At 52.2% G+C, this 23343-nt stretch overlaps 7 protein-coding genes across 8 annotated transcripts; 3 read left to right on the top strand and 4 right to left on the bottom strand.

Annotated features, from left to right (window-relative positions):
* Positions 1 to 1235: 1235 nt before the first annotated feature.
* Positions 1236 to 6782, top strand: stk-45 (serine/threonine protein kinase-45). Its single transcript, XM_957275.3, has 2 exons — positions 1236 to 1926; positions 1993 to 6782. Exons 1-2 carry the CDS (start codon positions 1716 to 1718, stop codon positions 6471 to 6473), a joined length of 4692 nt encoding a protein of 1563 aa, XP_962368.3. The 5' UTR covers positions 1236 to 1715; the 3' UTR covers positions 6474 to 6782.
* Positions 6783 to 7162: 380 nt separating this feature from the next.
* NCU06625 (cysteine dioxygenase) lies at positions 7163 to 9042 on the bottom strand. Its single transcript, XM_957274.3, has 2 exons — positions 8076 to 9042; positions 7163 to 7942 (listed from the first exon to the last, which is right to left on the bottom strand). Exons 1-2 carry the CDS (start codon positions 8373 to 8375, stop codon positions 7535 to 7537), a joined length of 708 nt encoding a protein of 235 aa, XP_962367.3. The 5' UTR covers positions 8376 to 9042; the 3' UTR covers positions 7163 to 7534.
* A 1344-nt stretch (positions 9043 to 10386) lies between these two features.
* On the bottom strand, positions 10387 to 13835 carry NCU06624. Of its 2 annotated transcripts, XM_011395899.1 has the most exons (4): positions 13448 to 13835; positions 13345 to 13360; positions 12920 to 13269; positions 10387 to 12851 (listed from the first exon to the last, which is right to left on the bottom strand). In XM_011395899.1, the coding sequence occupies exons 1-4, from the start codon at positions 13670 to 13672 to the stop codon at positions 10710 to 10712; spliced, it is 2733 nt and encodes a 910-aa protein (XP_011394201.1). In that variant the 5' UTR covers positions 13673 to 13835; the 3' UTR covers positions 10387 to 10709. The 2 variants fall into 2 exon arrangements, with proteins under 2 accessions (XP_011394201.1, XP_011394202.1); XM_011395900.1 differs by having other exon boundaries at positions 12920 to 13360.
* Positions 13836 to 14028: 193 nt separating this feature from the next.
* On the top strand, positions 14029 to 15481 carry NCU06623 (hypothetical protein). Its single transcript, XM_957272.3, has 2 exons — positions 14029 to 14439; positions 14529 to 15481. Exons 1-2 carry the CDS (start codon positions 14376 to 14378, stop codon positions 15377 to 15379), a joined length of 915 nt encoding a protein of 304 aa, XP_962365.3. The 5' UTR covers positions 14029 to 14375; the 3' UTR covers positions 15380 to 15481.
* Positions 15358 to 17233, bottom strand: NCU06622 (U2 small nuclear ribonucleoprotein A'). The gene is made up of 5 exons (XM_957271.2): positions 16856 to 17233; positions 16697 to 16737; positions 16325 to 16585; positions 16073 to 16207; positions 15358 to 16016 (listed from the first exon to the last, which is right to left on the bottom strand). The coding sequence occupies exons 1-5, from the start codon at positions 16932 to 16934 to the stop codon at positions 15774 to 15776; spliced, it is 759 nt and encodes a 252-aa protein (XP_962364.1). The 5' UTR covers positions 16935 to 17233; the 3' UTR covers positions 15358 to 15773.
* A 238-nt stretch (positions 17234 to 17471) lies between these two features.
* Positions 17472 to 20932, bottom strand: NCU06621 (hypothetical protein). The gene is made up of 4 exons (XM_957270.2): positions 20346 to 20932; positions 19972 to 20265; positions 19806 to 19915; positions 17472 to 19744 (listed from the first exon to the last, which is right to left on the bottom strand). Exons 1-4 carry the CDS (start codon positions 20481 to 20483, stop codon positions 17926 to 17928), a joined length of 2361 nt encoding a protein of 786 aa, XP_962363.2. The 5' UTR covers positions 20484 to 20932; the 3' UTR covers positions 17472 to 17925.
* Positions 20933 to 22639: 1707 nt separating this feature from the next.
* NCU06620 (hypothetical protein) lies at positions 22640 to 23335 on the top strand (the record flags this gene model as incomplete). Its single annotated transcript, XM_957269.1, has 3 exons — positions 22640 to 22733; positions 23107 to 23189; positions 23240 to 23335. 3 exons carry the CDS (start codon positions 22640 to 22642, stop codon positions 23333 to 23335), a joined length of 273 nt encoding a protein of 90 aa, XP_962362.1.
* Positions 23336 to 23343: the final 8 nt, after the last annotated feature.

Genomic DNA, 23343 nt, shown 5'->3' with positions numbered 1-23343 from the left:
CACCAGTTCTGAATGAAGTCCGCCAACCCTCATCCCAACAGTTTCCGCGCCCGATACAACACACACTGCCCACAATAGCAGAACAAGACGAAAATCAACCTCCTGATGACCAACACCCCAACGATCAGCCACTCGTCGTCCAAGAGTATCCTGACAACGAACCCCCCCACTAGCCAAAATACCAACAACGAGCCGCTCGATGTCCGAGATGCTGACGAGCAAACGCCCGTTGCCCAAACACTAACAGGTGGGAAAACTAATTTGTGGGGGGAGGGGGGGGGGGGGGGGGCTAAATCCAGTCCCGCTTTCTCAGCCATTACCTATCATAGGGCTGGTGTCTGTAGCTAAAATATGCATAGAGGGTCGTTCTTTCTCCCAAACAACATCAATGAATGCAGCATGATGGCGGGGTTAATCAGCTCACGACGACAACGGAATCGCTCTTTCCTTTCCACGACCAGAAACTAGAATTGATGGCGTGACTTTTCCCCGACAAATTTCAATGACTTGCCAGGCGAGCCTTAGTGGTCGTCTCAGTGGTCTGTAGCTCTGCCTGCCCGCCTGGCTCCAGTCACTCTACGGTAAAGCCTGTCTACCCTACTTATGCTGCCCGTGTAACTCTGCAGCCAACTAGGCGCCTTGCCCGGGCTGCCGGCAATTCCTTGCGCGAAAGGACCGCAAAGACTCGGGGCACGGGGTTTCAGGTTCCCTAGATATTAGGTATAATCAGGAAGCATACTTACTACAACATTCATGCCCACCATAAATCGTAGGCAAATCAGTGATAACCCCCGCAAGGAGGCCTTGGGCGCTTTGTCCCAGATCTCCAAGAGTATGGAGATGCAGGCTCAAGCCGCGCAGGCCCTAGCATTTCAGTAAGAGTGAACAAGATAACGTCCTCGCAATCGTAGAAAGCGTTGCAAGTGTACCTAGACACACCTTCGCTACATGGTAGAAAAGAACGTGCAACTTGACTACATGCTCTGTACGTACCTCCATAGTATAGGGCTGAAGTGGGCCTACCTGGGCTAGGTGGAGATGATTGATTAATTAAAGTGGAGATGTACTGTAGTACGTAACGGAGACCTAAGAACAAAGCGGGAGTGCCCAAGCCGACCCTGAAGCGAGGAAGCCTCCGCGGCTGACGCGTTTATCTTATCGGCACCCTTATACGTAACCGGCTCCGGTGACATCCAATGGCGAACGGTAGTACAACTTGCCCGCCTGAACGGTACCGCTTTACCACACAGATGTATGTACATACATACGCAGTACACACCACAGTACCTACTTACCTATGCATCTACCTATCTGTTTGACGTCCACACGACCTTGCCTTTATCGACCAAAGAAACAGAGAAATACTGCTTGAGAGGGCAGCTGACAATATCACCTAGCGCTACAGAGCTAGCTTCAGGTGCCGGTCCCGTTGGCATATTTCGCTCCCTTTGACGTCCTGTAGTCATACTGATAACGACTTTGCGCCTTCGTCATCCTGTCGCACCGAGCGAAGCTCCAAAGAACAAACACCACCCTACAACCATATAGACCACGATTGGCGATTCTTCCACGTCCAAGCTGTCTTTCTTTTCCGTCCTCCCCCGAACTGGTCAAGTCTCGGATGGTTGTCCCAAGATGCGCAACAGCCTGACGATCTCGCCGTCTAGGTAGCTGGTTAGCTTAAGCTTCCTGGCTCGACTATACGCCTCGAAACCATGGGTCAGGGTTTCTCTTTGACTGCCCCTCCCGCGGGGGCAGCTGGTATTGATGTCCCGGAGCTAGCAGATTTGACCTATGAGAAGGTCATCGGCCAGGCCCGCTTCATGAAGAGTATTCGTGCCAGACACAATGATGGAGTCGTGCTTGTCAAAGTGCTCGTCAAGCCATACGCCATGTCGCTGGGACGGTTCAAGAAGAAGATTATCCGTAAGTGACAGATGTGCGAAGCTTTGCCATCGTACTTTGGCCATTTCTGACGCGGGGAAACAACAGGCGAAAGAAATGCGCTTGCCAGTGTACCCAACGCTCTTCCATATCAGCGAGCGATCGAGACCGAGACGAACGGATACCTGGTCCGACAGTTCTTTTACAACTCCCTATACGACCGACTCAGCACCAGGCCATTTCTCGAGGACATGGAGAAGCGTTGGCTGGCTTTCCAACTCTTGTGTGCCTTGCGCGACTGCCACGCCAAAGAGATATACCACGGCGACATCAAGACCGAAAATACACTAGTGACGTCTTGGAACTGGCTCTACATCTCGGACTTTTCATCGTCATTCAAGCCTGTTATGCTGCCGGAAGACAACCCTGCCGATTTTTCCTACTTCTTTGACACGTCTGGCCGAAGAACATGCTATTTGGCCCCCGAGAGATTTCTCCCACCCGGGCAAGACCCCGACCCGAACGCGAAGATCACATGGGCCATGGACGTGTTCAGCGCCGGATGTGTTATTGCTGAATTGTTCCTCGAAACACCAATATTCAACCTGAGCCAGCTGTACAAATACCGAAGGGGGGAATATGACCCGTCCATTTCACATCTAAGTCGCATCCCTGATAAGGACTTGCGCGAGATGATCGCCCACATGATTCAGGTGGATCCGCAAAAGCGCTACTCGGCCGAGCAGTATCTTGATTTCTGGAAGGACAAAGTGTTCCCGGGCTATTTCTACAACTTCCTACATCAGTACATGCAGTCGATTACCGACCTTTCAACCGGAAACTCGAGGATCGGGGAAGCGGATCAGAGGATCGAAAGGGTCTGGAACGACTTTGACAAGATCTCCTACTTCCTTGGCTATGCGAACGGGAATGACCCATACGAGCATCACCTGCCGTCCCCGAGGTTGGGGTTAGGACTTTTCCCAGTTCGACTCAACGTCCCCAACGCTGAACATCATGTCTCGGCGAACAAGCAACCCGCCACTGATGATGGAACCCTCATCTTCCTTACTCTGGTCGCGTCTTCCCTGCGCAACACCGCGCATGCGACCGCAAAGATCAAGGCGTGTGATATCATGCTAGCGTTCGCTGAACGGTTAACCGATGAAGCAAAGCTGGATCGAGTCTTGCCGTACCTAATGACCCTCTTGACCGACAAATGCGATAGGGTTGCAATATCTGCGCTGCGCACAATAACGCAGCTTCTTGATCTCGTCAAAATTATCACCCCCGTCAACTCGCATATATTCCTCGAGTATATCCTACCCAGAATGCAGGTTGCGCTCTTGGGATCACAGGGGACCCCGAGCCCTGTAGTTAGAGCCACGTATGCAGCCTGTCTAGGAAAACTGGCAACAACCGCGTATCGGTTCCTAGCAATGGCCGCGACGCTTCGAGCCGATGGATCAGTGACCATTTCGGATCCAGAACTTGAGCCAGGCAACGAGACCAACACGGCTCTCGATGGGTTGTTTGACAGTTCCCGCCAAGACCTAGTAGACCTCTTTGAGACCCACACGAAAATGCTCATCGAGGACCTCAATCCTTTTGTTCGGAGAGCCTTTCTCAGTTCAGTACCGGATCTGTGCATCTTTTTCGGCGTTGCAAAGGCGAATGACGTTATCATCGCTCACCTGAACACGTACCTCAACGACCGTGACTGGATGTTGCGGTATGCCTTCTTTGACACTGTCGTGGGCATTTCCGCGTTTATGGGAAGTAGTACCCTCGAAAGCTTCATTCTACCTCTGATAATCCAGGCGGTGGATGACCCTGAGGAGTTCGTGGTACAAGGAGCGCTTCAATCATTGGCAGAGTTGACTCGATTGGGGCTGTTGACCAAGGAGGCCTTTGTGGACCTAGTCGCCCTTGTCCGACGGTTTACAATGCATCCAAACATCTGGATCCGTGAAGCGGCCGCTCATTTCATAGCAGCCGGAAACGAGTTCCTAAGCTCTGCATACCTGAAGGTTTCGGTTTACCCACAGTTGAAGCCCTTCTTGAAGCCAGATATTATCCCTGGCTGGTCGGAGCTCCAGCTTCTTGATTCGCTTCAAAAACCACTCTCGCGTAACGTCTTTGAACTGGCTATGCAATGGGCTGCAAAATCAGAGAAGAGCGGTTTTTGGAAGCCTTCGAAACGGTTGTGGGATGCTCGCGCTGTGACCAAACTCTCCAAAACAGACGAGGATGAGCAGTGGCTGGGGCGCTTAAGGACTGCAGGGCTCTCACAGGCGGACGAGATGAAACTCATCATGCTGCGAGAGTTCATATGGCGTCTTGTTCAGATGAAAGGGAGAGACTCGACTGAACTGCAAATGGAGAAGAGATCTGAGCTCGAGGACATCATTCCTCTGCGAAACTTGGGTATCACGCCTCAGACCGTCATGTTCGAAGAGGAACCCATTCGCTATCCTGCTCCCCAACTGGACGATGATGACACGGCTCCCAAGACGATCCAGGAGGCTCTCCTCGATGCGTCGTTGACCATTGGTGATCCACTGAGTCAAAGGCGTCGGGCCGCGGTGGATAAACAAAAGTCCAAGTCGGGCAGTCGATCAAATCTTCCATCCATATCCGTGGACGGCAGGCTTGCTACGGACAGCAATGGCGAAGGCTCAAGGGATACCTTGAGACGGTCGGCGTCTCACCAGAGCCGGGCTTCTTTGCTCTCCCCTCATGACGACGTGGGATCTGCTCACTACTCCCCTTACGAAACAAGGAGGGCCTTGAAGCACCAGTCTAGTGCAATGAGTCTGATGAATCGTAAGGACAGCGCTAAGTCCGTTCCTGAGACTGGTACTACAGAAACCAATGCCTTTGGTGAGGTTGAAGCGCCCCTCTCTCAGCATTATCAGGGAACTCATATTAGGTCCCCAGACACTGAAAGCGTGCCGCCAACGCCCGGCATTAAACTGCGTGTGAACCACGACTACCATGGAAATGACCCGCATATTCTCAAGATGCTGGATACCATGTACGTCGAAAACTACCCACACGACCTTGCAGAATTTGGTCCAGAGGTTACACCCATTGGGCGCCGTAAGACCGGCAAGATTATCAGCTCCCAACCAGGGAAGCAAAGGGAAAATGGATGGAAGCCGAAAGGAGTGACTATCGCGTCATTTGTTGAGCATGTCGGTGCCATCAATCGTATCGTTGTTGCTCCGGATCACCAATTCTTCCTGACCGGTGGCGATGATGGGACCGTGAAGGTTTGGGACTCGGCCAGGTTTGAAAAGATTAACATTCACAAACCTCGCCTCACCCATCGACACGCTCCCGGTGCCAAGGTTCGTGCGCTATGCTTCATTGAGAACACGCATAGCTTCGTCAGTTGTGCCACGGATGGCAGCGTACATATAGTCAAGGTTGAGACTTACTTGCAGGGCGAGAGTTATCGGTACACTCGTCTCCGCACAGTCAGGGAACATCGCTTTGTCGACGGCGAGTTCGGTGTGTGGTGCGAACATTACAAGCGGGACAACGAGTCGATCCTTGTCGTGGCCACCAACAAGTCGGTCGTCTGGGGCATCGAGCTCCGAACCATGACACTGCTCTTCAAACTGGAGAATCCGGTCCATCACGGCACACCCACTTGTTTCTGCATCGACTTCAAGAAAAATTGGCTTTGCCTGGGAACGTCTCACGGCGTCTTGGACTTGTGGGATCTCCGCTTTAAAGTGAAGCTCAAAAGCTGGGGCGTGCCCGGCAAGGGATCCATCTACCGGCTCGCAATCCACCCTTCCCGCGGCCGAGGCCGTTGGGTGTGTGCCTCTGGCGGAACCGGCCAAGGCGAGGTCACAGTCTGGGACATTGAAAAGGCCACATGCCGCGAAGTTTACCGTGTCGGCGGCAACAAGGAAGGCCCCAAGGGTTACGATGCCTGGCAAGTCGACGAGGACAAGCCTTCCGATGGGCAAGGACAGATGCTCTCGCGATTCGCGACCAATATCGAGCCCAACGCTATGGGCAATGCCGACCGGGGGGTCCGCGCACTGGTGTTTGGCTGGGGCATAACGGACGCCGCCACGGTTGAAGAACAGCCGCCGCCGCCGCTGCAGGAACGGGACGTGCGCTACGCATTCATGGTCACAGGCGGCTCAGACAAGAAGCTGCGGTTTTGGGACCTGACGCATGTAAGTCAGAGCAGGATCTACTCGGGTTTACAGCTGGGAGAGGCGGCGCCGAGTTACACGGCTAGTCATCCCACTCCGTCTTTGATTCTCAATACCGAGCGCTTGCATGGCAAATCGTCCGGTGACCAGGCTAGTGGTTCTGGTGTTACCGGGACCGGAAGGGGCAGTGGTGTGGCGCAAGGAGTCAATGGCAAATCATCGCCATCGTCCAACTCAGCCAGGAATGCCCAGCAAAAGATGAGACCGTCAAGAACCAAGATCATTTCGCAGGAACATTTCCGGCTGTTGAGAAGTCACTTGGATTCTGTCCTTGACGTGGCGCTACTGGAGTCACCTTACCCAATGACGGTGTCGTGTGATAGAGGGGGTATGGTACTTATTATCAGGTAAATAGATCACCATGGTGGTGATGGTGGTGGTAGCAGAGTCTCGTGGCGATTATATTTTAGGCGTTGTTCTTGTTTTTGCTCAGCTGTCCATTAAGACAATGGACATGCATGTAGAGAGGATAGTTTGAGTTTGGGATTTTGACATATCGAGGAATGGTCCAAATATTGGAAACCATGTACAAGTCAAACCAAACTACATGTCGTCGACGATTGCTGTGTTCGTTTTCTCAAGAAGCAGGGTGCTTCTTCAGATGGTGATTGCTAGATAGAGAGGTATCACATGATAAGTAACGTGACCGCAGTTCACCCTAAGACCTGACATCGAACAGACTCCAAGGGTCCGCTCGACCCATAAAAGACGATTGGAGGAATATGGTGCAATTTGCGCTAGTCCCAAAACAGTAAGAGAAGTGAGAAAGCATCCGCGACGCCGACGACGACATCAATGTCTCCTCTTCCCTCCCCGTTTCTCCTTTTTCACATCTCTTTCGCTGTTTCAGTGCTGTAAAGCTGGTTTGATTCTCTACCGTTCTCCCCAATTTTGCGCTCGAAAAACATATTTCGCGGTGTTACGGACCTTACGGTACTGAACATTCTCTCAAATACAGCGCTCTCTCTTCTCAACCCGATGTCCACACAACGAGACAACACTGGAAGCGACACTGAAAGCAACAATGGAAACAAACAAGCAAGCAAGCAAGCAACAATACAATTACTACCTAGCAACATGAACGAAAACAAACTAGCCTGGGAATAACAATAGCCCCTGAATCACCGCTCATCAACCGAACGCCTCCCTCGACTTGACGAGACATCATCATCGTCATTATATATCCCCATCCAACCCAACGAAATCAAACTATGCAAACGGACTCGACTCGACTCCAATTCGACGACAAAACGAGGCTCATCACCTGCCACCGACCCTTACCTTCTTCATCTATGTATCGATTATCCATCCACCCGTCGTGTATGCTCATCATCGACTACAACCTCGACTGAGTATCGTCTCCTCTCTTTTTACAGATCGTCTCTCTTTTCATCTCTTCTGTCTCTCTTTTCTTACTCATCCAACCTCTTTCCATAAGCCGAGTAGTACCCGCACTTGGGCACATGGCTCTTCTTTCCCGTCTCCGGGTTAAAGATGTGACAGCCCCCCTTTGCTACGTTGGGCGGCGTGTACAGGTGCAACGAGACGGCAAAGTTGTCCGGGTCTTGGTTCCACACGCGGTGCACGCCAAGCTCGTCGGCCATGTAGGCCACCTCGTTTTCGCGGTAGACCTTTTCCGCAATAACTTTCATTCGTTTTGGTTCTGAGGAGGGAGAGGAGGAGGATGATGATGATGAAGTGGAGTCGGGAAAGGCATAGCGGGTTTCGGTGAGGTTGCCTTGGAGGATCTTCATGAGGCAGTGGGCGTTGCCGTGGTCGTGGATGGGTGAGCCTTTGCCTGGGGACCAGACTAGAACGAGCTGTTCATTGTTTGTTGTCAATGTTTTGTTCGAGTGAACATTGCATGACGCAATATACAGAAAGGCACGTTGTTGTCGAGGGACGGGGAATATGGGTGCATGGAAATAAGGCACCCGACAGACTGTTACTCACAAGGTTGCTTTTCCCGTTCCCTTCATCAACCAAGTTGCGGGTGTACCCCCGGCTTGCATCACCAAAGGCGAACCTCGACCATTCTACCTCGTCACTTTGATAGTCTTGCATCAAGCGAGTAAGGTGTTCGACATCGACATCGTCTGAAGTCAAACCCGACGACGGTCCCAGGGCATCCTTCAAGGCCTGGACGAGCTTATCGAAGTTGTTTAAGCTTGGTGTCTCCTTGAAGGTAGCTTTGAGACAGAAGGGGACGTTGGTAGTGGCTGCAGCCATGGTCTGGGTGATTCCGACAGCCATACTGTCTGGGTCGCTCTTATGACTACAGGTGCGGAAGGTTGCAGAATCGAAGGATTGTTGATGGACAGGAAGCTCTAGAGTTGCAGCAAAAAGAGGCGGCTGTTCAGCAAGTCAAAAGATGCTTAGGTGTCTGGACTTGGCTTGAGGGGTATCGGTTATGTTGTGTGACAAAAGAGGGATCAATGGGCTCTTTATCGACGCTTCCGAACTGAGATTTTATGGATGGATGCCCTCAACCTTTTTCCCAGCTAAGTTGTCGCTTGGAGTCTGATGATCGGTAACGATGTTGTTGATGCTGATGGGCGAAAGGGGGTATCAGTGTGAGTTAGACAGGACAGGGCTGGATGATGATAGGATGAAGGATGAAGATGTTCAAGATGACCTATCAGAAGGAGGACGAAAACTGGCGGTGTCGATCTTCCAAAGCGCGTGGATGGAATGGGGATTGCGGGCGTTTCTCAGCAGTTCTGGGCGGAGACAGCGGTCGGATAGGTCGGGGGAAGCCGCGCAACGATACCTGTTTGGAAAGGACCGATTTCGGTGAGGTGGGTCGGCTGGGGAAAGAGCAAGGGAACTGGGCATTGGTCCATGTGACCAGGGAACTAAGCGGCTTCTTTGCTGCTTCTTTTTGGATTCGAAAAAGCGAAAAAAAAAGAAATTGAACAAACGAAAACATGGCATATTTGACATCATCGTCGTTTCCATTGCTTGGAGAAAGTAACCATTTTGGTATGGCGGGGTCCAGTGTTTCCCTTGTTGAAGGCCGCGTTTCCACAAGCGCATGGAGAAAAAAAATAAAGAAAGCGACTCTGTCAGCGATTATCGTGGAACCGAACCCATAAACATCAACTATCCCTGCACATGCTGTCCCCACCCTTCCGACTTCGTTCGTTGCGACTTGGAATCTTTTCGAACTGCGGTTTCCCCGCAATCGAGCTTCAGATGAACCACGATTACAACAATCGTTCCGCGGTCAGTTGTACAGTGAAAGACAAGTGGAAGCATTGCGCGGCTTCTTGAACGACATCGTGTTTACGTTGGTTGGTATGGTAGCCTTCGCCAGGGTATGTTACTGGACACCAGTGTACTGTACCACTCATGGCCACTATAGGTAGTCACCGTAACGATGCTCGATTTGTAACCCCCGGCCACCACTGCAAGAAACAAAGACTAGGATGTGTCGTTGGCTAGGGTAGGTACCGCACCTTCTAAAACCTACCCACCTAGGTAGGTAGGTAGATGATATTCGTTATGTTCATACGGTTACGCGAGAGTTTGCCCTTTCCATCAACCAGCATGTGCTACCTCTACGTACATAGAGGTAGGCAAGTACCTACTTAAAAAGTGAGGAGGAGCAGTTGGTTGTCGGTCTCACTAAGTGAGATAAGGCGGGATCACCGCTTCCATTACTTCTCGCCTCCTGAACTACACATACCACTGCACTATCTTGCCTCATTGCCTAGAGAAAATCGCAATGCCAGTAGTGTACACACCAGTGCATCCACAAGCCGGTCACTTTTCTTTTCTTTCTTTCTTTTTTTCCCTCCATTTTTGGGGCAACCTACAGGTAACTAAGTAACCTCATGTCAGGTGCCCTCAACAGCCTCCTCGATTACCTTATCATTACTTGATAGATGAAGCCTTTAAATCAAGGGGGCCAGCTAGACATACTGCCCCTGAATGGACGAAGGGACAAGATAACCACGAAAACATGCTGGTTTCTGTCTTGGCCCCTCTACTCCAATACTGGACTGTGAGGCTGTAATGTATGTAGTGTATAACACAGAGCCAGCCCTGCAACCGCCGACCAACCGCCCGCTTTGGCGTCATGTGTCAGGCGTACGTACTTCATTTATTCACTAAGAGTGACATGACGGTCTCACCGTTCACCGGTGTTTATACACAGTACGACAAGCAAGAACATGGCTGTTCTGGAAATGGCTCAAAGACCGTTGTTGGGGTCGCACTGGTTGATACTGTGAAATAAATGGTTATGTGGAAAAAAGGACCCTGGGATTATCTGCCGTTCTCTATGGGAGGGACTTTTGAGGTTGGAAGCAAAGGGAAGAGGTCAGGTCTGCACACACAAGCGACACCTTGTTGATTTCAACAAGGCCAGAGAAGGTGCAGTCCCAAAGTTCGACAGAGATCGGTCTGTCATCGTTATCTGTCTGGCCTGTAATAATATTATTACACAGTGATTCGCTCTCTCGCTCGAATCATTATCACTATACCCAACCAGAAGAAAATGCCAGGCAGTAAAAACATTACACCCATATACCGATGCCACCCGTCTGGCCCGCCTCATCGCGCTAATCTAATCCCGCTCCACGGCTACCTAGACGTAGATCCGTGCGGGTACGTCTGCCGATTCTCCAATTCAACCCCATCTTCATCCTCATCTTCCGTCCCATCAAGTATCTGATCATCCCTGGCTCCTCCCTGACTCCTCACCGTTCTATTAGTACCACTACCCACGCGAGCACCAGCACCACCAGCCAACGTCTCCCTAGGCAAATCCAAAGAGTCTCTCAACCGAATCCTCCCACCACTCGCAATCGAGACCTTATCCGACACCCACCCCGCAACCCTCTGCATCAACTCCCACAGTCTCTCATCCCCCTGTTGCTCCGCTCCATTACCCTGTCCATGCCCACTGTGTTGTCCATTGTTAGCGACCTCCTCCATTGCCTCGACCTTGAACTGATACTTGAGACAATCCTTCACCGTGACAAGCCCCATCAGCTTGCCGTGGTACTCAATCAGGATCACACGCGGACCGATCTTGCGGAAGAGTTCCATGACGGTTTCGAGGGGGAGGCGCGGGTGAGCGGAGACGGGGGTGGTGTCTACGTAGCGGCTGAAGTTGATGAAGTTGGAGGATGAAGCAGAGGCAGTTGTGGATGGCTCGGCGAAGCCGATAGTGTTGAAGCTGTCCATGCGGGCGAGACCGGGTGTGATGATGTCAGTGCCAGGGGTGGTGACATCTGCGCTGGGTGGTGGAGCAAAGGTGCACTTGGCTTGAGGACTGAGTGTTCTCTCACGCTTTGCGCGGTCGACGGCATAGCGTAGCTCCGTACGGCCGATGTAGCCAACGAGGATTTTGGAGTGCTCATCTTCCACGATCGGGAAGCCTTGATAGTTGTCCTCGGCGAGAAGACCCTCGATTTGCTGGAGGGTCATGCCGTTGGTGGGGATAGATGTGACATCCTTGATCATGGCGTGCGAGACGGGTACGCCGAGGTTGTGGTCTTCCTTGTTGTCGAGGAAGGGGAAGCCGCTGAACCAGATCATGCGGTCCGCGATGCCACCTTTGCCGAACAGCTCACTGACGGCTTTGGTTACTCCAACGACAATCATGGTTGGCAGGATGTAGGTGAGGGCGCCGGTAAGCTCGAACATAATGACCACCACCGAAACAGTGATGTGCATGATGCCACTCAGAGCAGCGGCGGCACCAAGAAAGGCGTATGTTCCCGGCGTGATGCATGGCACATCGGGCAAGCAAGCAGCGAAGAATGGGCTTTGCGGGTTGGCTTCATGGAGTGCTTGGACAATGATGCCCACTGAGCGGCCAAAGGAGGCACCAATGGCCATAGACGGCACGAAAATACCGGCTGGGACCTTGCAGCCGTACGAAATAATGACGAAGAAGATACGGATGACGGTTGCTAGCAGCAAAGAAACCACGTTGCGAAAGCGGTGATCTCTCTCGCAGAGGCCTTGATAATCCTCAGCGCCTTCGCATTCAAGAAAAAGAATCTCCATGCTCTCGGTCATGTCGATTCTCAGAAAGCTGTTCGGATAACACACGATAGCCGTGGCAGCCGCCAACAGAGTAGCTTCGAGAATAGCGTAGTTGGTCAGGTACTTCTTGCGGAATGCTTGCACCCTGAGATTCCACTTCATGACGAAGGCACCGTATAGACCGCCAAAGATGCCCAGTAGAATAAAGAATAAAATCTCAAAAAAGTGCCACGATCTGTCGTAATGGACCTGAAACATGACCAATTGCCCAGTTCGGAAAGGATTCATGGCAGACAGGACGGCTGTTGCAACCAGAGCGCAGAAGTAGCTACGCCACATGGTCTTGAGAGGAAAATAGCTGGACATCTCTTCGAGCGAGAACAGCACACCTCCAATAGGGCTACCGAACGCGACAGCAACTCCTGCAGCAGCACAAGCGCTCAGGATCTCACGCGTCTTGGATGCATTTCGTCTATACTTGGCGAAGAGCCTCGATATGACATTTCCTGTGCACACAGCGTAGTGTACGCTAGGCCCTTCCTTTCCAACGGAGAGACCGGAGCCGATGGCAAGTGGTAGGGCCAGGGACTTGATGACTAGAGTCCAGAAACCGAGAAACCCCTTCATGACGAAGCCGGCGATGATGCATTTGATCTCGGAAATGCCAGAGCCGGCGGCATAGGGGGCATAGGACTTGACCAGGGTGGCTGATGTGCAGGCGAACAAAATCTAGAGCCTGTCAGTGAGGAGCTGGTCTTCTCAGATGGCCCGACGAGGGATAGGCAAGGATTACGAACCGCAAAGAGTATGTAGATCAAGTAGTTGATGGGTGAGAAACCCGTCCATTTTTGCCAGTCGTCGCAGCCGTTGTCCTCCCCCCAGCAACAGAAATTCTCATTCAGATAGAAGGCAGTCTTGCAATGGCCAAGCTTGATGTCGGCAAGCCATTCGGTGATAATGTTGAGAAAAGCAGCATTGACTCCAATTGCCGCACCTATGATGGTGACGACAATCCAGCCCTGGGCAGCATCATAGGACTCCCGTATCCTGTGTCGCCAGTCGAAGCGGCCGGCGTCCCAGAGCCCCGCATTTCTTTTTCGACGCGCCTTTCTGCGCAGTTGTTCTCGCGCCGCATCTTGCACCCAGTCTGTCGTCTATCGTCAGCGCCTGCCTGCCCGGCCGGTCGGGCGGAAGTGGTTCTGATGTCAAAGGTGTATCATACCGATGGTGGTGAAGTCCTACTCGGTCCATGTTAGCAGCCGCACAAACTAACCCGGTCGCATCGCACAACCCAAACTCTGGAGCAAGCGAAGCTAGCTGCTGACCTCGTATCGCTTGATCTGCGCAATTTCCTCCTCGATCTGATGTTGCGCTGCTACTCCTTGCGCCGTCTGGGCTTCTCCTTGTTCGGCAATGGACACGGCGTAGGAAAACCGGGAGCTGACGGACGGTCTTCGAGCGCGCTGGTTCGGGATCTGGGGCACTGACGTCGAGAACGACGTAGATCGGGGTTGCGAATTCATGGCGCCTGGGCCGCCTCTAGACATCATGTCGCTGGCATTCGGACTGAAGTAAGAAGTGCAAAGTAGGTGGGCGCTTCAAGTTGTCCGGGTTGTTTGCCGTTCATCAGTACCTACAGGTACTTAGTATCCATGTCATTGTCTTCCAGGTTGTCACTGTTATCGATTGCGCCTCCAACCGCCCAGGTGCCTGTAATCGCCCACTGAAGCTATCACTCAGCTGCAAGGCTGAACTAGAGGTAAGTGACGTCCCAACTCCAGCGCCCAGCTTCCGGGGTTCTGGGCTCTTGGCAGGCAACCTAGGTAATCCCTGAGCCGCCAAGGTGCCCGCCCCCTGGTACTGTACTACAGTACCATGTTATAGCCACCCATGGGGTTGTCTGGGAAAAGATGCAACACTTCTGTTAATCGCGTCTTTACGCGTTTCACTTTAACTTCTTGCCGTTGATCCGCTGGTTCGATATATACCATTCTCAGGACCAAGAAACGCTGGTTAGACTTTGATTGGATCATCCAGACGACCTACGATCACTTTTGACATATCGGCAATTAATCTTACAAACGGCTTGTCACACACTCGGTGTCGGCACCTACGAAACTCAGTCTAGAACGAAAAGTAGAACTGAACCCCAAACTGGTTTCTCCCTCACCTCAGCGATATAAAATCCACTCCGAACTTGGAATCACCTCGCACATTGTCTCCTGGAGATCTGCCGTTCTCCCTGCCAACAAGATGCCGTACAACACCACAGCAATTCCTCCCCGAAAGGAAGTCACAGGCCAAACCCAGCTGCCCCGTAAGGAAACCCAGCAGTCCCCTTGAACTTCCTCTCACGCATTCACTCCGTGTGAGTCTACATATACTAACAATTTCCTCTCCACCCAGTCACAAGGGTCAAAAAAATCATCGCCGTAGATCCAGACATCACAGTCTGCTCCAACAATGCCGCTTTCGTGATCACTCTGGCAACAGAAATGTTCATCCAACACCTCGCCTCCGAAGCCCAGAACATGGCCAAAGCCGAGCGCAAGCCTCGCCGCAACGTGCAATACAAGGACGTGGCCGCTGCCGTCTCCCACCACGACAATCTCGAGTTCCTTGAGGACGTGGTGCCCAAGACTTCTTCCTACAAAGCCATCAAGGCGCAAGCAGCGGCCGCCCGGGCCCGCGTCAAGGGCGGGAGCGACGTTGTGGTTCCTCCTGCGGGGACCGCCGCCGCGGTCGTTTTGGCGCCTGGACCGGTTATGGGAGGACTGGCAGCTCCCGAGGGGGTTATGCTATCTTTGGAGCAGGGACAAGTGGGTGATCATGGAGATGAGCGGGATAGGATGGCGATGCTGCCGAATGCCAAGAAGCAAAAGGGGTCCGGCGGGTTGCAGCAAACGTCCATCTTGATGTCTATGAATGGGGGGTTGCCTGCTGGTACAGGAAGCGGTGCTAGTGGAAGCATTGGAGGGCTGGCGGCGCCGGTGAATGGACTCGGTGCTGGCGGGGTTAATACCGGTATTACCAATATGGGTGTCACGACGGGTGTGGTGGGCATGTCGTCGGCTTCGGGACGACCATTTAGTTCTACTCCTGGTGTGATGAGCGGCATGAATAGGGGTATCTTGTCGGCATCACCGCCAGCTACTACGTCGGACGAGGATCCCAGCGCGCAGTTGCAGATGGAGATGAGGCAGGCGGCGTCACAGCAGTATCGGGGTCATGATGGGGATGTGGATATGACGGGTTAGTTGAGTGACTGTCCATACATACAGAGCCGAATAGACGTGTTGAATATCCGGGCGAGTACAAGACGTTAAGAGGTGTAGAGTTGCCGAATCAAAGACCATGGGCCCTTGATATGCTCGTCCTAACGTCCCTTTCCTCAAGGCCGCTCCGATTGCTGCGGTGAAATCATGACACCACTATCATGTTTCACTATCTCTGTTTCAACCCAGCAAATTTGCGCAATTTGGTATACAGTTATTTTGCAGTAAGCCCCATCTAGAACCGAACGCCGACAAATGGTAAGCTCTTTGAAGTGCCGTCCTCCCCCTTTTCGTCACCTCTGCAAGCCATCATATCACGAACATATAGCAACCTGATCTACCACGTTCGTCAGGTGCCCGTCACCTTGGTTCCTCCTTACTCCTCCATGGCATCGTCATCCTCGGCGATAATGCCAGGTGGCAGCCGTCCCTCGTTGAGCGCCTTCTCCAATCTGATGATTTCCTCCAAGCTGTCGGCCTTCTTGATCAGATCCTGCAACTTCTTCTTCTCTTTCTCTGTGAGCTTGAGACGCGAAAGTTTCGAGGAAGGACCACTGCCGGCCGCACCGTTGGCGGAGCTGGCGCCAACGTCAAAGGTCTTGCTCTTGATTCCCTTTATCTGTTTGCATGTTAGCAGGGTTGTCATGACATTGAAAAAGAAGACAAGGTACATACCGTCTTGGCCAACTCCGTCGGCTCATCAGCGGTTCCAAACAGCTCCTTCGCCTTCTGCCTCTCGGCGTCCTTGACCTTGACGTAATCGAGAAAGCGAACCTGAGGGCACAGCCAGAGGACCCAGTAGCGGTAGTTCTGTGTGTCGACAAACATTGTCAGCCATTCCGTACATTCATTCCATTTGCCACCCCCGTCTCCGATTCTCTCTCAGCCGCATAACACTGGGCGACGAAAGGGCGTTGTGTGACGTACCTCCTTCTTGGTAACGGGGTTGTCCGTCAAGACCAAGTGCGTAAGCCTTGGAAACCTTCCCAACACCTCCAAATCCGCCAGCTCGCCAATATTATTGGACGCCAGGACGAGGTTCTTCAGGTTCGGGGTCGCATTCGGTAGGGTCGACTGGATCTGGGCGATCCTGTTGCGGGCGAGCAGGAGGGTGCGTATGCGGGGAGAGAGCGGGAAGTTGCCCAGCACTTGGATATCGTTGTCGGTGAAATCAATGGCATCGTGGGGCTGTAGTAGCGACCGGATTAGCAAACTGCATTAATTGGTAATTTGGTTGAAACGGGCTACCAGTAGCAGGACTAGCAGTAGAGGAAGAACCAGGAGAAGGGAGAAACTTACCCCAGCAACGCCCAAGTTCTCAATAGCAGGTATTCTGTGTCCTATTGCATGTATCCCAACCCAACATAGGTTTTCGATATATCAACTCTGTTCTTTGTACGCGCTTTTGGAAACTTGAAGATCAACCGTGCAGTATCTGCTCTTCTCGATGGAACGCACCTCGGAGGTCTATCTCTCGCTCCTTAAGCGGATTGAGATAGGAAAGGGAGTTGTTGATAAGGTCTGCCGTCAGCCTCATTGTGACGACGGGAGTGCAACGACGACGGGGAGCTGTCGAGCTGTCGCTGCTACTACTACTGCGATGCCGGTCGGTACCTTGTGATGGTTGTTGCTGGTGGTGCTTTTGTAATACGGCGGCGCAAAGGGGCTTTGCAAACAGGTGATTAATTATTGATTACAGCCAGGAGAATTGCCGTATGTCCTGTGTTCGCCTTCGAGATTGAAATTGATGGAAGTCAACTAAAGAAGCAAAAGGTTGAAGCGCGTCGCGTGGTTCGTAATTGGTGGCTGTAGTGAAGTTACCAAAGTAGATTGACAAGGCTGCCTGCCCCAATGAAGTCATGGACAGCGCCGCAAAAAAAAAACGGACGATGTAGTAACCCTAACCCTTGCGCGTCGGATTACTTGCAAGTCGCAACCACACGGAGCTCCTAAACAGAGTCGACACGGTTTGTGTCTGAAAGACTAGGGTACTAGAGTCAGATATTATATGTTCATTTTCTGCCCTCTTGTTGGCCTAAAATGTTTCTTACTCGCTATCTCGCCAGGTTGCTGTCAAGTTTTCGTTCTACTTCTTGGTGTAAACGCTTTCACAACCACTAACCGCCCGCTATGGAAAAACCAAAACCACTTTCATCACACTCGCTCTTTAGTCCAGATCCCCAACCCGGCATCATCTAAAGAACCTGCAGCTGTAACTTTAGGGCTTGTTTCGTTATGATGCACACTATTGTGCAATTCCATTGTAACGTCACCAACAATGCTATCCCTACATCGTCTAACCGGACGTCGAATGACGCCTTCCATGCTACTCAAACCAGAAGCCAAAGTCACTGACACAATAAGCTTGCTATGTAACGCATCACGCAAGTTCCATGTCCATTACCTGGTATCACACACACACAGAATTTGCCCGACCTTGAACCAGAAGCGGGATTTAGTATGCGAATCCACACCTCTCGTCCTTTTATGCTGATAATTTGGTGCCCAAGGGTCGTGCCACTCACTCACTACTCGACGATAAGCCCCTCCAAAGCTTCCATCGCTCTGGCACCCTGCTTCTCAAACAGCAGGACCATCTCCTCGCATTCCCTCTTCAATCTCTGCTCAGCCAAGTTGGCATTATGATAGATCCACTCCTCCACGGTCATCCGCTTTTCCGGGCTCGTGAGCTCACTGCCCTTGTGCAAGAGTTTGTCAATGCCGTCTTCCTTATCGTAGTCGTTCTTGTTGGGCGAGAATATATTGTCTAGATCTGCCGCGGTCCAAGGCTTAGTGCTTTGAAGGGCACCCAGAATCGTCCGTTTGGAAGGAGAAGTGGGCCTGTCCGGTGTGGTAGCCATTGGTGCTAGAGCATGACGTTCGACTATTGGGGTCATTTGCTTCGGCGATGGGGGTCGGTTCTCTGCATTCGAGGATTGCATTGAAGGCGAGCGGTAGACGCTTGGCTGTTCTTGAGGTACACTCGCGACTGTAGGTGCCTGAGGTGTAGCAAGCGGCTGAGACAGGTGATCTGGGGACTCAGATGGCGGCGGAGGAAGAGACTTGTTTAGTTTGGCTGGTGTCGGCGCAGCTCGAGTGACGGCCGCTCTAAGAGGGGAGGCCCGGGGCGAATGTTCCGGAACCGGTTCTTCTGCTGCCGCTTCAACGCTCGCCTCTTTCGGAGTTGAAGCTGATAAGCGGCGCTCGGTTTCAAGCTCGACCTGGGTCTCGACCGGGGCTTGGGCCTCCGGAAGCGGGATCCCAGCTGAAGTTCGCTGCTGCTCTGCCACTTCCCTTGACGCATGGGAAGATGTAGACTTTTTTGATGGGCGTCCCCTTCCCCGCTTGACCGTACTTAGTCGGTCGCTACTTTTTGAGACCAAGGTTATATCAGGATCCCCTCCAGATCCTAGCTCGGGCTCTGCTATTTGAGGCACTGTAGATGTAGCTTCGGGCACAGCAGTAGGTCCGTTCGTCAGTTCGTCGATAGGATCGGATAATGGAAGAGACTGTTGGATCCTTTTCGCTTGCTTAGAAATCCTCCTCTGAGCAGCTACTTTGCGACTATCTTTGGGGAGGGGGATGTCGGATGAATGGATTGGATCCTCAGCATTCGCTTCCTGTTGTGATTTTGCATCCTGCGCTTTGCGTCCTGGACCATTATCGGCGTCATCACTTTCCATCTGACGATCGACGGCCTCATCATTCGAGAAATCCGTCTGCGGCGCTGTTGTTGAATGTGAGTGCCGCAGAGAAACTCGTGAGCTTTTCCGCAAGTTCTGTGTTCCTTTGGCGGGCGCTCTCTTGCGGGTAGCTGTTTGTTTGGGAGATGGTGCATCGACAATGTCATTGTCCTGTGATTCCACAGCTGAAGTGGAAACATCAGTAATCGCAGCTCCTCCTGTTCGTGTTGCCCGCTTCTTCTGCGGAGGCGCCTCCGGGTTGGAGTCCACAGAGTCGGAAATCGACTCGCTTCCCCGCTTCCGTCCATTTGGTGGTTCTTCAGGAGCCAATTGTTCGTCTGCTGGTTTGTCCTTTAAGGCTTCCTTGGGCTCTGCTTCCTTCTTCTGGGCTTTCGCTTTTCGACTCCTGGTAGTTGCCTTTTTGCTCTTTGCTGCTCGCGTGGTTGGCGCCATGATGATATCCTCAAGGCCGCCCGCGGTGTCTGAGGCGGATACTTGATCCGAGGTTTCTGCAGTGGGGATGCCGACAGGCTGGACAGAAAGGCGGTGGGCGACCTTGGATGTCCTGGCCGCTTTGGCTCTTTTCGTGGGCTTCTTCGGTGGTGGTAATTCCTCCTGAAGACGGAAAAACGCACACTGAGGTTGTCGTCTCTGGTGTTCGTCACTAAGTTTCTTGTTAGTTGATTGCGGTAGATATTTGCCAGATGGTGGGGAATGCTTCTTACATTGCTTTGTCACCAGGTTCCCAACCGCTAAGTCCTAGCAGGCAATATGGACAAACTGTCATGTCTTCATCCTCGATTGTTGGTGCGAATTTCCAGCCAGCTTCGGCAAGCTGCGACCAGTTAGCTTGTGTTCCTTCAATTCGGGCAAGTGCAAGGGAATGCTTACTTGCTTTGACTTGCACTTGAATCCCCTCTTGGATTCGTATGGCCACTTCCTCCCAAAGGTAGCCTTCCGCGCATCGACAAGAATCGGTTCCAGAGGGTGCATCTTCCCATAGTCTCCAAGATTCGCTTCGACCGCTGCCGTCACAGCCCAGCCGCAAAATGGTGAATGTTTCAGATGTTCTTGGATTGGATGGTCTCCAGGCGTCCAGCCATCAAAGGAATTTTCGCACAAAAAGCATGTTACATTGTCGGGACTAGTGACCATGGGATCGAAGTAAAATCCGGCTTTTGCGAGCTAGAAGTTCGGTTCGGTCAGTCTCCTCTTCCACTCAGGCTTTGTCAACCTGCTGCCTCCCTCCGGTGCCGTTCACTGACCTCATCCGCTGACAAAGACTTATGTGGCCATTTTACCAGCTTGCCTCGGGAATCGGCCGGAGGTATTCCATCTTTGTTTGCCAGGGGCTGCCCATCAAAAGACACCAGACGATTTTCGTAGATGAAGTAGTCTGTCATGGCCGCGGATGCGCCGTTGTGGTCGGACGTCGATTCGTACAGAAACGTTATTTCTCGAGAATAATTGTCGGATCAGCCTTGTTTCTTGGTAGTAACGGTGATGTCTCTTGGCCCGCTTGGCTGAGCGAAGGTCAGTAGCTGGGAATGTGATCGCGCAAAGGTCGAGGCTGTCGCAAACGGAATCGGATTTGGTGTCTTAGTCGCGAAACCGATACATATTTCGGAGGTTGATTGAACAATAATAATGCGTCAATTTCGAATATTTTGTCAAAAATTGATTTTGTTGTTTCTTCTTCACGCTGCGCAAGACAATGCGCACAATGATTGAGGCGGACGGTGGTGGTGGGGGATACGCTGTTGAGGAAGTTGCAATCACAAAACAATCGGCAGGCCGATCGGCGACGCGATTGGGTGTTGCCCAGGCTCGCTGTTTGTTTACATGTAAACCGACATCACCGGGGACACAGGGCACAAGGCTGTGGCTAAGAACTGATAAGGAACATCGTTATCGGCACGTGGCTTATTTATTGACACGGGAGCGCCAAGAAAATACATGAACGAGTCCAGGTCCCATCATCCATCCCGACAGGATCGGGCACAAATACTCCGACCTGCCGTGTCTGGGTGTTGGGGCCTTCCAGTCCACAATCCGAAAACTCCAACCACCCAACGATCCAGTCTTCACCACCTCCTTCCCCCCCCCCCCAAACCAAAGCCGATGACCATAGTTTGAGATGGTTTACCAACAGAACCCAATGATCCATACCATTACAGACCCGCCACTAACACGGCAGGTCGAGATTCGGCTGGTCTGATCAATACCCATCGAAACTCAAAATCCAGACCATTTCAGAACGAGCCACAAAGGCACAGCAAAAGAAGCCGGAAAGAAGCCATCGGAACAACCCAGCCAAGTCCACTAGTGTGTGTAGTGTAGTGTGTACCTCTCGTCCACCCGCTCGGCTTCGCTTGCAAACTTGAGAAGAGATCCACCATTTCCGATACCGGTCAGAGTAAGGTAGCAAAGCAGTGGGGGTCATGGCGGGCTTCTTTCGATTCTCCCCACATGAGAGACTTAAGGTATCGTTCGGCGAACTAGCGAGCGGAGCGGAGCGGGCCCTTGCTTACAAAGATCCGATCCATGACTCTCTTGGCACGGCAGCCGTTATCTTAGTGGTTTCCAGGACTGCTGAGCATCCAAGTGCGTTGATGGTCAAACGTTTCTACATTAGTCTAGGCCATATTATTGCAATCGTCTGTGAGATCCAGATAGTTCGCTCAATGTCGGGTTATCTTGCAGGTACAAGCCGCGGTGGATGCCGAACTCGCAGAGGCTATTGTGCCGACGACGCTACTATTGGGATAACGCATTGACCGGTTCGTCCAACCTAGTTCCACCCACAAACTTTGTTCGTGCCCCTCGAATCTCTCCAACAGATGGTTCCCTAGCTTTGCCGTGGTGTAATGTCTATGCTAGGTACCGGTCTAAACTGATGTACATATTGGATGGTCTGGGGTTCAACCTGGACCTTGGAGAGAATGCACACGTGACAGACGTCCATTCTCTAACCCCAGTACCCCAGATCCACGACACCATGGAACAGGCATCACTTGGGTCGACCTGTATGGATCTAGAACCGGAAAAGCAGAAGGAGTCATCAAGAAAGTGAGGACTGGACGCATCTACAAACCTCTGGAACATGAAGATATCGGAGGATTTGTTGGTTCGTGCAGTAGTAGCTTGGCCTTCCTGAAATGGAATCCTTGATGCGTCAGCCCAGATGCACCATTCAAACGCGTGTCGCATTCTAGAAGTACGCACGTACAGTAGCTGGGTTACACGGTAGCCAATCTGGTAGACAAACCGCTATCCCCCACGATCTGGAATCAGCCGCATTCCTGGGCACGAATGACGGATAACGTCCTCTCATCTGGGCACGTGTGCATCATGATACTATCCCCAAGTGCACCGCATCCAAAGTTCCCGAAGTCAAGTTGCATGCCTCATCACCTCCCGTCGTCATCCAACAGACAGTACCATCTTTTGTATTGCGTCCTATACGATCCCACTAAGCCTGGAACGACACGCCGCAGACGGGTCGCTACATGTTGATATCACGGTGCCTCAAGGTTTTGTCGTCTTTGAGAACGACCCAATGGTGAAGATTGGTGAATTGGGCAAGGATGAAGCTGTGCTGCGTCTGATCCCAGGAACGAGATGCACCGCCGGCGACGCTCTGGGACTCGGGCGTGTGTTGCTTGCCCCAGATCTGCACACTGGCTCGGGTCATTAGCGAAGGCAATTCAGTTTCATCAGGAGACCCTATCAATGTACAGAGTACTTTATGCTCCGTCATTGATTCCTGTCTCTTGAAGGCGAGCACAGTGTTCCCAGGTCTCAACATCTAGGTCAACCACTCACAGGACACACCAGTCAGAACGTCGTCGAGGTTTGGTGGTGAAGGACAGCTGGCTGGCCCTGACCCCGACACATTCCCCACAATTCATGTCGTCATAAAGCTCCTCTAGCGTGCCCCAAACCCTAAAATCTCGTGCAGACACCCACTCGTCGAACATTTGGAACAATTCTAAAACCAAACCTAACTGTGTTCATTGCTCACAGAAACGCTGCCAGGCACAGCCAGGAAAAGCCCGCACCATTCAAGATCGCGTTGGACGGGAGCTTCCACTTGCAACGATAACAAAGTAGCTGACGGCATGGAATTATGTGCAGCTTTTACTAATGGTCCCTGCAGCGCTATCTGCCCCTCCGAGAAAAGAGTCCACCGCTCCGCCGCGGACCCTCGTCGCCCTCCCTGCCACCACGCAATGCGATGGTTCTCGGGTGGTGAAAATGGTG

Source organism: Neurospora crassa, linkage group IV (genome assembly GCF_000182925.2).
Source record: "Neurospora crassa OR74A linkage group IV, whole genome shotgun sequence".
Classification (NCBI taxonomy): Eukaryota; Fungi; Ascomycota; class Sordariomycetes; order Sordariales; family Sordariaceae; genus Neurospora; species Neurospora crassa.
This window is presented reverse-complemented; position numbering and strand designations above follow the sequence as displayed.